Genomic DNA, 15,233 nt, shown 5'->3' with positions numbered 1-15,233 from the left:
ACCACGTATCACAAAAAAGAGGTTAAATCTTTGTAAATGGGTATATTTAAAAAAAACCTTAAAATGGCTACATCAAATAACACGAACGTTTTCGGAACAACAGTTCCATCATCAGGTTAAAAATACCTAAAATAAGTATAAACCATTTAATTAAAGCAAACGTGGTTTAAAATTTTGACTAAGGTTAAAAAAGCATAAGCATAAAGCATAAGTACATAATGTTGTTATTAATATTTGATGTTTAATATTTAATTAATGGTCTATAACCATTCATTAATTAATCATCATGAATTAATGGTATCTTTTTATGATACAGCTTTTTTTTTGTATGTAATTATTAAGATGACGTTTATCCGTCCACCCAAATGTGCTCAAGTATTAAACTGAACAGTGTTTTAGAAGTATAAGAATTGACGAAAATCAAGTCACAAATAATGTTAAAGAAAGATATGTTAGGAAAACAGCAAAACATGAGTCACAATGGCGAAGTCGCGTTTTCAGATACAATTAGCGTAAAAATAAGTCCTCCCTTGAAACCATCGGGTTTCAATTGGTCAGAGAAGTCACCAAAAACAATCAATCCTTGTTAACTAGTTGTAAAATAAGGAGGTAAAATAGCGAAAAATTAAAGTCAGTAAAATGGTCTTAGTGGAAATATCAAAGAAAGGATTTAAGCCCAAAAATCACTTTGACTGTGATCCGACCTCCAAGTGTTGTTTAAAATCCTCTTTCCACTTCACTCGTTGCATCAGGAATTGACGTAAGAGTATAATCTTTCTGATAAGAGTTCTCTCTCTTTTTGAGTTGGTTACACGACCTCCAACTCTATGGTCTTAGTGGAAATATCAAAGAAAGGATTTAAGCCCAAAAGTTTACTACCTTGGCTTATGTGTTTGAAATATTGTAATAGGTTATATTCGTCATAAAAATGTCGTGGTTTTGTAGTACTATTTTTAAATCGGAGTATATAGGCAGATTCATTGAAGTTTTTAAACATTCGAAAACCTAGTGAAAAGATCAAAATATACAGAATGCAAAACAAGTTTTAACAGGTTTTAATTCTGGTAAATCAGAAATAAAAGTGTTAATGTATGAGGGGCCATTCATTCTCAGAGTTAGCGAGCCACACGGGGCCATGAAACCATGACTCAGAAGCAAGAAGTGTTTTTGGATTAATACCTCTTGTTAAAAGATAAACAGGATTGTCGGAGGTATTGACGTATCTCCATTGTTTAGGATTAGCTAGGCATTGTATTTGTGATACTCTGTTGGCTACAAAAAGTTTTAATAAGTGAGGAGAAGTCTTTATCCAAGAAAGTCGCACCAGTAGTACGTGTCCTCTACACTGTATCTAACAGAAGTTTTAATTTTGTCAATGACTTAACAAAATAACACTGAATAGGTAAAATCTGGGTATAGTGACGCTCTTAATTAGAGCTACCCTTATTTTGGCGCAAATATGTTTCCCAAGATGGCAATACATCGTATATAGACAGAAGCACCAAATGCAGACTCCGACGCATTGCAAAATCCATGCAGTTGAACGGAAATAGGATTTGGGCAAAAAGACTGTCTGGGTATTTTGAGACTATTAAATAAAGACAACTGTCATCTGTAATTTTTTTGTTAATTTTTTTAATTCAGTTTTTATCTTTAGAACATCTTCAGGTTTTTTACCACCAGTAAGAAGATTGGAAGTCATATAATATTATTAACGACAAATCAGGATGCTCATCTGGGTTTAGATGAGCTACCTCGTGTAAAGCTCTAATGGCCAAGAAGGCCGAAAACACTAAACCGTAAGTGACGGTGTTAAGAGTGTAATCACGAATATCATCAGTTGGATGAAATCGCCATACTATTTTTTGATATTTGCGTTAATTCTCTTTTATAAGTACCTGACGATACATCCTCTCAATATCAGTGCCTAGCACAATATTATGCGTTCTAAAACGCAATAAAATGTCAAATAAGGAATCTTGTTGTTTTGGTCCAGGCAACATCAAGTTGTTAACCGAAAGACCGGAACTGCTAGGTTGGCTTCCATTAAAAACGACTCTTAATTTTGTAGTGGTAGAGGATTCTTTCATAACACCATGATGTAAAAAAATCCATAATTGCCTTGGTTGGGAGCAATCGACATGTTTTATGTATTCGTTTATCAAGACATATTATTGCCGTTTCAGATCAGGATTTCTCTACAGTTTTCTCGCCAAGTTAATAAATTGTTTGATAGCATTAATTTTTGAGTCACGCATGTGCCATACAGGAAAAAGGAGTGTTTAAGACGAATAGATACAGCAAATCTACCGTCAGTTATTGGAAAGTTGTCTCGTTAAAATAAATTTCACAGAATTTGTCATCATATGAGAGATAGGTAGTTTTAGGACATTCTTCCAATTCCCAGAATTTAGAAAGGATTTTTATTTTCAACTTTTCCACAAAATTTATTATAATTTATTATCACTATAGCTGTTTCAGCAGAGTGCCTTTCTCAAGTGAGCTATTTTTTTATTCGTCTACACTCTATAGCCTCACTGAATAAGTTGAGGAGAGGAGAGCTGTTTGGGAGTTGGGTAGGATACATGGCACGACAAGTACAGTCGTCGTAGAGGAAGACCACAAAAACGGTGACTAGACGACATCAAAGCAAAAGTGGGGAGAAACGGCACCAAATAGCACAAAACAGAGAAGACTGGAGAACTCATGGGAGGCCTTTGTCCAGGAGTGGATGCAAATAGGCCTAAGAGGAAGAGACGAAGAAGATTCATTTTACTCTTTTTTTAAATATGTATCACATTAATTTATAGCTGGTTGGTTTGGCGTGTACATAACTTATGTCTGTTTAGTGCCCTTTTTCTTAGATTTGTTGTGTTTTGGTTGATGAGTATACACGAGATTTAGAGCTGGTTTTTTAATTCTAGATATAATATTTAATCTCTTGTATTTTTGGTGTTGCTTTTGTTTATTGCTGTCTGTGTTATAATATCTTTTTTTTTTCATTTTATTTATTTATATACGGCATCCATTTACTTACAATTTTTACAAAGTTACACCTTAACAACAATAAATTATTAAAATAACAAACACCTCAGAATAATACAAACATATAAGAATGATACAGATGTACAACAAATTTATTGTAACATACTTTTTAGTTGTTTTTTAAACAAACTAATTTTGGAGTCAAAAATATCCATTTGTCTTGGTAGGCTATTAGCATTCCGGACCAATCGTGTAGTTGGTTCATTGGTACCATAATTAGTGTGGTGAAATGGCACTGAAAAGATTTCTGATTGTCTGTTGCTTCTACTAGGAACTTTAAGACTAACAAGCGATAAGAGTTAAGGACAATCTATAAAAGCATTGATAACTTTGTGTAAGAAACATAAATCTAACAATGTCCTCCTTGACTCAAGTGTTGGTAAGTTAAGACTATCTCTTACCCACTGATAGTCGTATTCCTCTCTCCTGTATCCACTCTTATAGGCTGCTACCCTCAAAAATGTATTCTGAACTCTTTCAATCTGTTGAATGTAACAGTGGTATGATGGGGACCATACAACTGATCCAAACTCCAGAATGGGCCTAACGAGACCACAATAAAGTTTTCTAAATGTAAACAAAGACAGGTCCACTGATGTTCGTTGGATAAATCCCAGCACTTTCATCGCTCTGCTTGTTACTTGGTTGATGTGGCTTGAGAATGACAGTTTGGTGTCTAACCAGATTCCCAAATCTAATACTTCATTTTTCGAGGCTAATGGCAAGTTATTTATGTAGTAAACAAATTTAATTGGATTTCTTTGCCTTGAGAATGTCATTTTATGACATTTTTTTATATCGAGTGACATTTTGTTTAAAGTGCACCAATCATAAAACGATTTAAGATCTTCCTGTAATATAGCAGCATCATTCCAGGATTGAATTTTTCTAAACAGTTTTACATCGTCAGCAAACATAAAAACACTACAATTTTTGATTTTTTGTACTAAATCAACCAGAAAAAAGCAAAACACAACAGGGCCACAATGGGAGCCTTGTGACACGCCCGACGGAACTGTTATTTCAATTGAAGTGTCACTTCCAAGTTAACTGCCTGCGTACGGCCACTAACAAATTCTGTAATCCACTGAAGAAGGGGATCCAAAATACCCAAAGCTCTTAGTTTTTGTAAGAGGACCCCATGGTTTACCCGATCAAAATCTTTGGAAAAGTCAGTATAAATTGAATCAACCTGGAATCCCTCTTCAAAGCTTTTATATATATATATATATATATATATATATATATATATATATATATATATATATATATATATATATATATATACAGATTGAACGAATTTAAAACGGAACATACAATGTAATATAATGCCTGTTTGAACTGCATTTGAAATAGTGGACCAATATAAAACTAGGACAAAAATAAATCCATACCCAGTGATAGACATTGTATAAAATATCGTTCAACTATCTGTCTCCTTTAAAGGAAAGAGGAGCTTGCCTAATAGTCGGAGAGATAGAGCCGAAATTTTGAACTGATCAGTAATATGACATTTCTCTATATTCATATAGAATATATTCGTTGTAACTGGGTTAAGACTTTGCTTACAGGCGGACGCCCCTCGTGGTACAGGGGGTGGCTATACAGGGATGAAGTTGTCATTTTTTTCGGAAAAATTAACGATCGATAACATGGCTGAAAATTTGCCCAGAGTAAGATCTTGGTATAACTAGACGAAATCTTAAAGGGCGGACGCGAGAGTTGATACATAAGGGGCGGCGGACAGGGGTGAAATTGCAATTTTTTGCGGAAAAATTAACGATAAGTAATATGTCCGCCATTTTCATGGCTCATTATTTAGCCCCTAAAAACTCTAAATCCAAAAGAGCGGACAGCTGGGTTGGTACAGAGAGCCATAAAACGGGGTCAAATGTACCACTTGCCTGCGCATTTTAGGTCTCGGTAACAATTTTCAAACTGATTTTACTATGATATTTTTATACCGCTTGATTTGAAAATTTGTATGCTCACTTCTGTTACTATTCTGAAAAGCGTCAAGTAGAGTTTTCCTCAAAATTTTCCAAAAAAAGTTCCGTAAATGAAAATTTTCGTAATTTTTTCTCACTCTCATTGATGTTATCATCTTCGTTACTTTCACTTTCAATAATATCACATTCATTATCTGCTTCATTTTCAATCACTACTTCTCGAACTGATTCTGGCATCTGAGGTCCACTAAACCATTTGAATTTATATGTTTCATCTTCAAACTCCCAACCATGTTCTTCATCAATCAATTCTGTTGGTACTTTTTTATGAGCATTTGTCCAAATATTTGAAATATAATGGGCTCGCAGTAGATGTTGGTGTAATTCATCTTGACATGGTGGTAAGCTTGAAGCATCGAAATTTTTTAGTTTTTTTTAAAGGCTCGTTCACATTATGCAACTTATACTGCCGGTTAAATAGTGAAAATCTGACATCGTTTACTTTTCTTTTTGGAATTGTTCTCGTCAGTCATGTTCCCTATAAGTGACATATGAAAGTTTCTAAGGTTTCAAAAACTTCATTACAATCGAAGTCAGTTTCACCAAGTTGGATAAAAGCATCTTGATTCTTATTACATTTAGCGCATGCGTCTAGAATTACTGATCTAAATGGAACGCGCATCATTATTATTTTAATATTTTAAAATAATAATGATGCAAAATTAATGTCCAAACAGAATTTGTAAAATTATAATTAACTAATGAAAAAAAAATTCAATCAATTTAAAAGTTAAAAAAAATATTGAAAATATCTACAAAGTAAATTTCAAAATTTAAAAAATTGATAATTCAACTATTAAATTGATTTTTATTAATAATTATTTGTAAAATGTTAAAGAAATTCTACAAATTGAATTTTACCTATTGATAAATAGAAATAATATATTTTGTATTTGATTATTAACGTAATAATAAATCAAATTTTTCTTATATCTGAACAACCATTATTTATGCAATATAAATTTAAAAACCTTTTTATTGTAATAAAAAATATATAAAATTACTATTTGTTATACCAAAAATATTTAATAGTTAACATTATAAAATTACTTTAATTTAATAAAATATCAAATATCAAACATTTATTCAATTAAAAATTAATTCGTAAAATATTTATATTTAAGAAAAAAATGTGATTTGTAAAGTAAATATGACTTGTTTAAAAAGAAAACATTATCATAATATCATTTTAAAACTACAAAATATTCTATAAAAGATTCAGACGATGACGTAGAGTTTTATCAAATGTTTTAGAAAAGTTTTTCTAAATTTTTTTTTCTTATTGGAAAAATCGTTTGAAAATTTTTGGAAAAAAATCATGGTATAACTTACAGACAATCGAAAGACAAATTAGATTTTACCTCAAAAAATTACGAAAATTTTCGTTTACGGAAATTTTTTTGGAAAATTTTGAGGAAAACTCTACTTGACGCTTCTCAGAATAGTAACAGAAGTGAGCATACAAATTTTCAAATCAATCGGTATAAAAATATCATAATAAAATCAGTTTGAAAATTGTTACCGAGACCTAAAATGCGCAGGCAAGTGGTACATTTGACCCCGTTTTATGGCTCTCTGTACCAACCCAGCTGTCCGCCCTTTTGAATTTAGCGTTTTTAGGGGCTAAATAATGAGCCATGAAAATGTCAGACATATTACTTATCGTTAATTTTTCCCCAAAAAATTGCAATTTCACCCCTGTCCGCCACCCCTTATGTATCCACTCTCGGGTCCGCCCTTTGGGATTTCGTCTAGTTATACCAAGATCTTACTCTGGGCAAATTTTCAGCCATATTATCGATCGTTAATTTTTCCGAAAAAAATGACAACTTCATCCCTGTATAGCCACCCCCTGTACCACGAGGGGCGTCCGCCTGTAAGGCAAAGTCTTAACCCAGTTACAATGAATATATTCCAATAGAGAAATGTCATATTACTGATCAGTTCAAAATCTCGGCTCTATCTCTTGGACTATAAGGAAGCGATAAGTGGTTTGACAGCATAATAACTGCTTGTGTAGTCTAGTTTTTTCAGTGATTCTAGGCAACCTATTTGGGTGGAGTTTTGACTTGTTCTTGAATGAATTCAGAATCCAGCAGCCCGCTGAAGTGTTGGATTTTTATAATATAATTATTTGACAACCTTTTGTTGGCCAACCACCTAAAGCGGAGTTGAGCCGAAATACATTGATTTCGTATGTTCCGTTTTAAATTCGTTCAATCTGTATATATATATATATATATATATATATATATATATATATATATATATATATATATATATATATATATATATATATATATATATATATATATGGTTGACATACAAAACTAGGTTGGCATCTGTTGACCTCCCTCTCAGAAAGCCAAATTGTTCAGGATTAAAAATGCCTCTAAAACTCCATGTCAGTTTCTTACTAACCAAACAATCAAGCAACTTGAGCAGCTCTGACTGATTATAGACAGCTCGATAGTTTGATATATCGTTCCTTGCACCCGATTTAAAAATCAGCTTTAAAAAACTTTTTTCCAGAGACTGGGAAAACTACCAGTACCAAGTGATCTGTTAAAAATAAACAAAATTGGTTTTGTAAGTACACATATATACATTTTTTCAGAAAATAGGCTGGGATTCCTCCGGCCCTGCACATAATCGGTTTTTACAACTTGCAATAGTATCATAGACCTCAGTTGCTGTAAGTATTATAGAACTCAAACAAATCGAACTGTCAAAATTAAAAAAAGGTAAAGTATCTTTTTGTTCATCTGAGTAGACTGATGAGAAATATTCTGCGAACATATTGGCAGAGTCCTTGATATTTAAGTCAACCCTATCATTATAGACCATTCTGGATGGTATATTATACCCATTTCTTTTGCTTTTAATGTAAGACCAAAAATATTTTGTATTATCGGAAATGTTATTTTGTATCCCATCTAAATACTGTTTCTGACAATCTGCTCTTAAAATTTCACACTGGTTTCTTAAAGCCACAAAACGGTCATAATCATCTTGCCTAACACTAATTTTAAATTGTTAGTGGGCCTGTTTTTATATATAATAAGGTTACGCAGCTCTGACGAGAACCAAGAGGGAAAGGTAGAGGTTTTATATTTCTTTAGTGGAACAAAGTGTTCTATCAGTGAGTAAATTATATTATAAAAAATGACCACCATACTATCAACTGTACCATTAAGAAACAGTCCCTCCCAATTTATACTTGCTAAATAATTATTTATTGAAAATTTATTCACACACTAGTTCAAAACTGATAGCTGTGTGATTTAAACTATTCTCAAAAATTTTATCTACTGCTGGAGTAACATTAATAGATTCCAAATTACTAAAAACCAGGTCCAATGGGACTCCTTTGCTCAAAATATCATTCTTTTGAAAACAGTTATAGAGACTAAAGCAATTTGCTACAATACTTACAGAGTCATTTCCAGTGCCTGTCACTGTCAATCTCAACTCATCATTGCCCCATTTAGCTTGTGGTAGGTTGTAATCACCTGCCAAGACAAACAAACTGTCTAATTCTCATATATGCTTATTTTCTTATGGTAATTTATATATTATATATCTATATCTGGAATAGAAAATTTATATATGTGCGTTACATTTATTATTTCATAAGCCATTATATTATCTGATAATATAATAAATTTGTTTCAGGGTAGTGGCTATTTCAAATCTTAACAAGAAATTTATCAGCATGGGTGGACCAAATCAGTATAATACAATTAATCTTAAGGAGTCGGACAAAAAAGAATTTAACTTAAGCTTAAGCGGAATTACTGAATTGTAAGTAATTTTTAAAACCATTTATATTACATAATATATAGGAGGTTTCGTCTAGAAGGAAAGGGGAAACAAATAAGAATACAGAAAACTAAATAAAAGAATTCCATTATGACGGGAGAGATTTATTTTTAATCCAGACTTTTTGCACAAGGCGCTCTGAGGAGACCAAATGAGGTCGAAATACGTATAAGCGGATGGTCAGAACCCTGCATTGAAATTAAATCTCAAACGTGCTTTATTTCTATAGTCAATATTTAAGAACACTCAATGGCAAGATATAGGCGTCGATATAAATAAAGAAATATTAAATTATGAGGTTTGCTGATGACATTGTATTAATCGTAGGCAAGAAACAATTTCTATGATTTGAAAGAGCAGGATTATTGAGAAAATTAAACTTATGGCAAATCCCGTAATGGGTGGAAATATAACTATTGGCAATAATACCATACAACAAACAGACACTTACAAATATCTGGGTCAGGAGATCAATAGGCAGACACAATCGAACATGAATAGAAAAACGAATGGGCGTGACATGGGCAGCATTTGGCAACTAAGACGCGCGCGCGCGCGTGTGTGTGTCTGTGTGTGTGTGTGTGTGTGTGTGTGTGTGTGTGTATGGCACGGAAACAAGTCCAACGGAAGCAAATATTTCATTTCAATAAGAGTTTTAATTAATTTATTAGATTTTTCTAAATATTTGTTACATTCAAAGAAAATATGGTTAAGATCTCCGTAAGAACTTATATCATACTGCAGGATGGTGCCGGTAATATTCCAAGCTTAAATAAATGATTCGTTTTTAAGCAAAATACACTTGCCGAGAAGAATTTGGTAGTAGAGTAATTGAATATGTATTGGGGTGGGGTAAAGTGGGGTGTATCTGGAAATATGTATTTTGCGAGTTTTCAATAATATTCTCCCATTGCTGTTCCCATTTCAGCCTAATTCTATTTTTTATTGAGTTAAATATATCTCTTACTGTATAAATATTGCAAAAGACTCCATTCTGCACTGTTTCCTTATCTGATTACCTAGATACCTAGAGTATCAGATTTTTCATTCCCTGGTATACCTACATACATGGTCTCCAACCCAAATAAATGTTATATTTAAATTTGCAATCATGTTTTTTAAACAACATATAATAGGACAGTTCATTCATTCAAATTTTGTATTTTTTATAGAGTCTAATGCAGATTATTACTCCTTCGAGTATGTTATTGGATGTTAACCAGGTAACAAGTGGTAATTTATATTTTAATGATTGGTTTGTATTTTGGATAAATACACCACAACCAACACCTTCCTTCGTCTTAGATCCATCTGTAAATATAAGAGTTTTGTTATAGAAATCACCTAGTATGGATTTTAGGAGGATGTGATTTATTTGATGAGATTCAGTATACTTGGGAATTATAATTCTGTGTGTTTTTATCAAAGATTTAAAAGGTATGGTGTTCATGTATTGTAATTTGTTACTACCAAACAAATTTTGGACTCTATTGGTCTCAGTAAATGCTTCTGTGAGCGGGGAAGAATTTTTTAGTTCCCAATACGGGTTTGTTAAGTCTTCTTTTTCAATATGACTTAATGTGTTGATCATGTTTGACTCCCGGGCTTTAGTTTTAACAAATATTTAAGCGATAATAACTGACGACGTAAATTTAAAGGAAATTCATTACATTCTGTCAGTATTGAATTCACTGATGAGGATATCATCCCACCGATGCAACACATTTATATTGAACTCTATCTATTTTTTAAGGTTGGTATTACTTGAAGATCCGTATAAACAACATCCGTAGTCAATGATGGATCGCACAAAGGCTCTATAGAACATTAAAACTATACTAGGGGTTGCGCCCAAACTTCGATTTGTTATGCACTTAAGTAAATTAAAACCTTTCTCGCATTTGCTTATTAGGCTAACGTATATGATTGGACCATAGTAATTTTGTCTCAAGTATGATACCCAAATATTTATATTCCTTAACTACCGACAGGGTACGCCCACACAGGGTAAGGTTTCTCCGGTGAACGTAGTCTATGCCGGGTAAAAAACATAATAGAACACTTTTCTGTAGAGACGGTCATACCTATTTCTTCTGTCTATGCAATCACTTTATTTATAACGTTCTCTAAACTACAATAATTTTACAAATTCCCAACTATCAACAAACGCATGTGAAAGCCAAACAGGGTCGTACAGTTTTTAAAATATTTACTTTTGAAATTATTAGTGTAAGAATTTCTTGAAATTTAATCATTGTGAGTAAAATTTAATGTTTCATTGAAGAAAAATGTGCTAAAATAAAATATTGATTAGCTGAGAGATACATAACAAAGTGAACATTTTGAATAAAGTAGCATTGTCATAAGTTTATCAAAGCATAAAAACATACCATTTAAATTACTGAGTCTGAAAAGCTGCATGTGCTGCTGTCTTCGTCTGGATTTATTATTATGGGTTCGATATGGTTCTCTATTATATTGTCCAACTTCCACATTTTAAACTCGACTTTTTGCTGAACGTGTTGCACAAATTTCTGCCACGTAGTTGGACTAATATTATTTATTGCATCATAAAAAATATTTTTCATATCTGCAAATTTAAAAGTAGTGTGTTTGGCTGCTACATAATTTTTTACTTCTGCCCAGATGAGTTCAATCGGATTGAGCTCACAATGGTATGGGGGCGGTCTTAACACCTCTTTGTTTTGGCTGTTTGCCATGTCATCAATGATATATTTATTATATTGTCCCTTATGTTCCTTAAAGATAGCCAGCAGATGCACTTTTAACATGGAGTCCTCAAACCCTATATTTTTTTTATTTCAGCCACGTTTGGATGTCAGTTTTTCTAGAAGCAGTAGTTGGAATTTTTTTCAATTTTTTGGAATGATAAGACGCATTGTCCAATACGATGATGGAGTTGTCTTCTAATCAGGGCAATATATTTTTGAACCAATTTTCGAAAGATTTCCCGTCCCATCTCTTCATGGTAGTCCCCACTTTTTTTTTATTCAAACACCCACAGCCCTTCTGGAACAAACCCATCCTCACTGCCAATGTGACAGATTATTAGCCTTTTTTCTTTTCCTGAAAATTTTATTATTTTAAAATTTACTTGAAGTGAAAAAGCACATAAACATTTACCTGCAGAATTTTTTAACCCCGTAGAAAGTCCATCTAAAAACGCTTGTTTATAAGACGTTACCGAATTGTCGACCCATACTGTAGATTTGGTGTGACCAGCGTTTAGCTAAGTCTCGTCTAAGTAGTAAATTTTGCGGTTTTCATTTCTCTAGGACTTAATTTTTATCAGAAATTCTCGTCTCCACAAGACAATTTCGTCTCTATCGTCCGCGTTATAGAAACTGACCTTATTTGCGACAGAATATAAAAATTGCATACGAAAGCTGCATTTTGCACCTTTAAAACGCATTTTGATTTTTGTCGATAGAACACTCTGATCAAAAGATATCGATTTTTACCGTCGAATTGATACAAATTTTATTTAACATTGATTTCGCGCGCGGAACTTAGATTCAAAATCGCCAGTCGCTTCAAGCGTTGTTTCTGAGAGAACGGTTTATTCTACGCAAAAAGTGTTAATAAACATTTTGGTTCAAAATTTTCGCAGCTACATTTTTTATTTAAAACTTTTTTTTCTACGGCGTGCAGATTTTTGGTAAATCGATTTTTGTGCGTTTTTACCCCCCTATGAGGGGGTTTTACAGGGAAGAATGGGGATTACATTGGTAACTTTTTTGCATCTTTTTTGAGGGCGCAAAATTGATATTCTCGGCAAAATTCAGCTTGTTTATATGATTTTTAGGAGTCAAATCTCTGACGACTGGACTAACATACAAATACCACAATCCACAAACACGAAATATTTAGGAATTCACCAGACAGAGGACTGACCTGGAAAGAACACACAAAAAATGCAAACAAATTGATTTAAAAGTTAAAGATTTACTGGCTGATCGGTAGAAAGTCGAAAGTATCAATAGAAACAACCTTCTTATTTATAAAACAATTATAAAATCAATCTGGACGTATGGGGCGGAACTATGGAGTTGCGCAAGCAAGTCGAACATCTTTATTATATAAAGAAGTTAGTCCAAAATACTCCGCATGATAACAGATGCACCATGGTATTTCTCCAATCAACCCTGCATGAAGACCTAAAAATAGATTGTTTTAAAGACGTCATTCAAAGACAAAACACCATCATAAATTAGAAACTCACAAATTTTCTAGTTTACCCACTAATACAGACCGCATCAGAAGACTCAGGAGAAATTGACCATCAGACCTACAAAATAGTTGACGAGGACTTGTCGATGGAGAAGACCTGCTCACATCAAATATGAGCAGTAGGTAGTGTCCTCTAAAGTGAACAATTAGCCTAGGGTAACATTGTCTTCGGACTGCTCATTTAAATATAAACTTAAAAAAAATATTTAAGATTTGTTATTATCCAAAATTGCACATTTAAATAATCTGAACTGTGTAACATTTTAATGGAAGTTTTCAAAATCGCAACAGAATTACAAAGTTATACCCACATAAATGAAGTGTCTGACAATCAAGGAGTGAGTTAAAATGGTTTGTTAATTCAACAATTTAAAATATATTGTGTTTAGAATATTCCAACCAATTTTCTTTAAATAAAGCGTATTTTAATTCATGAATGTGTTGCTTGTGTGAGTCCATATCAAATAGGTAAAAGAAATAAAACTTACAATCAATTTAATTTTTACTACCAAAACGACCGATTTCGCTTTCTACACTTTGCAAAGCATCTTCAGGTCAAACGGTACAAAGTAAATTAAATGCTGAAATTATAAAAAGCCCTTATTAGGGTGCTGTCTTATAAAGATAAAGATCAAAAAAGTTACAGTAATTATGACAATATTACATGTCTGTGTTGATTAATATGCATAAAATTGATCAAGCAGACAAAGTAAAAACCCACAAATTGGTAAGAGATAATCTATTGAATTGTAATAAATTAGTAACAAACAAAATACTACTTACATGCCGATACAAGAATTATTAGTTAATGATTCGTGAAACATAGTTCATAAAACACAGCAAGACAGGATAGTTTGAACTATGTTTCACGAATCATTAACTAATAATTCTTGTACAGGCATGTAAGTAGTATTTTGTTTGTTACTAATATATTACAATTCAATAGATTATCTCTTACCAATTTGTGGGTTTTTACTTTGTGTGTTTGATCAATTTTATGCATATTAATCCACACAGACATGTAATACTGGCATAATTACTGTAACTTTTTTGATCTTTATCTTTATAAGACAGCACCCTAATAAGGGCTTTTTATAATTTCAGCATTTAATTTACTTTGTACTGTTTGACCTGAAGATGCTTTGCAAAGTGTAGAAAGCGAAACCGGTCGTTTTGGTAGTAAAAATTAAATTGATTGTGAGTAAATCTTATTTTCTTTCTTTTACCTATTTAAATCGTATTTTATGTTAAGTGACATTTTAAATCGACTGTTCGTTTTTTTGTAGTTAGTTATTTTTATTATTATTTTTAGATACAAAAACAGAATGGGTATAGCCATAGGTGACTCAAAAGTTTTAGTGTATGTTAAACAATTAGTGGGAAGAAAATATTCATTTTCAAATGGAAAATTCAAACTAGAAAAGCAGTTCTCCGACAATATTTCATGCTATCCCTTGCAAACAGTAGTTTTTAATATAAATGCTTATGATCCATTGTATCATTTAGAAAAGGAAGTGGAAACTATTTACCCGAAAGATAGTGTTTGTTTTGTACTCGGAAATCCTTATTATGGTTCTCAAGGAGTGGTAAGTATACTACCATTTTTCATTTACGTAATGTATCTATAAACAATAAAAATCATAAACAAATAAATACTTTTTAAACATAGCTTTCTTATCGCGAGCTACGGATGGAATGCATTGATCGGTGAAATGGATCGCGCAGAGGTGTAAAAAAATACAAATAAAAGAAACGCGATGAAACACACTACGTGGAGTAGTAAACGCAGTACCGTGCGTATTTCTTAATAAAATAAAATATACTGAAATAAAGTAAAATAAAAATAAAATAATATATAATATAAAATAAAACAAAATGAAATAAAATAAGATAAAATAAAGTTAAATCAAATCGAATAAAATTCCATCAAATTTTTACGATGATAGAATTGAATAGAATGAAATGGAATATAATCGAATCGAATTTAATCGATTTGAATGGAATTTAATTTAATTTTAATTGAACTCAATTAAAATTAAATTAATTTAAATTAAATTAAAAACCATCGCTTTGTGCGTAGACAATAAGAAAGCTATGCTTCTCCTC

At 32.2% G+C, this 15,233-nt stretch overlaps 1 protein-coding gene across 3 annotated transcripts in view; it reads left to right on the top strand.

The window, feature by feature from the left end:
- Positions 1-15,233, top strand: part of pcm (5'-3' exoribonuclease pacman) — a 160,287-nt gene that overhangs the window by 44,887 nt on the left and 100,167 nt on the right. For all 3 annotated transcript variants that reach the window (XM_072540490.1, XM_072540489.1, XM_072540488.1), the window contains exons 9-10: positions 8,730-8,858; positions 14,440-14,713. In XM_072540490.1, the coding sequence (XP_072396591.1) occupies positions 8,730-8,858; positions 14,440-14,713 (403 nt within the window). The remainder of the gene's footprint in view (positions 1-8,729; positions 8,859-14,439; positions 14,714-15,233) is intronic.

The sequence above is a fragment of the Diabrotica undecimpunctata genome, chromosome 8 (genome assembly GCF_040954645.1).
Source record: "Diabrotica undecimpunctata isolate CICGRU chromosome 8, icDiaUnde3, whole genome shotgun sequence".
In the NCBI taxonomy this organism is placed as follows: domain Eukaryota; kingdom Metazoa; phylum Arthropoda; class Insecta; order Coleoptera; family Chrysomelidae; genus Diabrotica; species Diabrotica undecimpunctata.
This window is presented reverse-complemented; position numbering and strand designations above follow the sequence as displayed.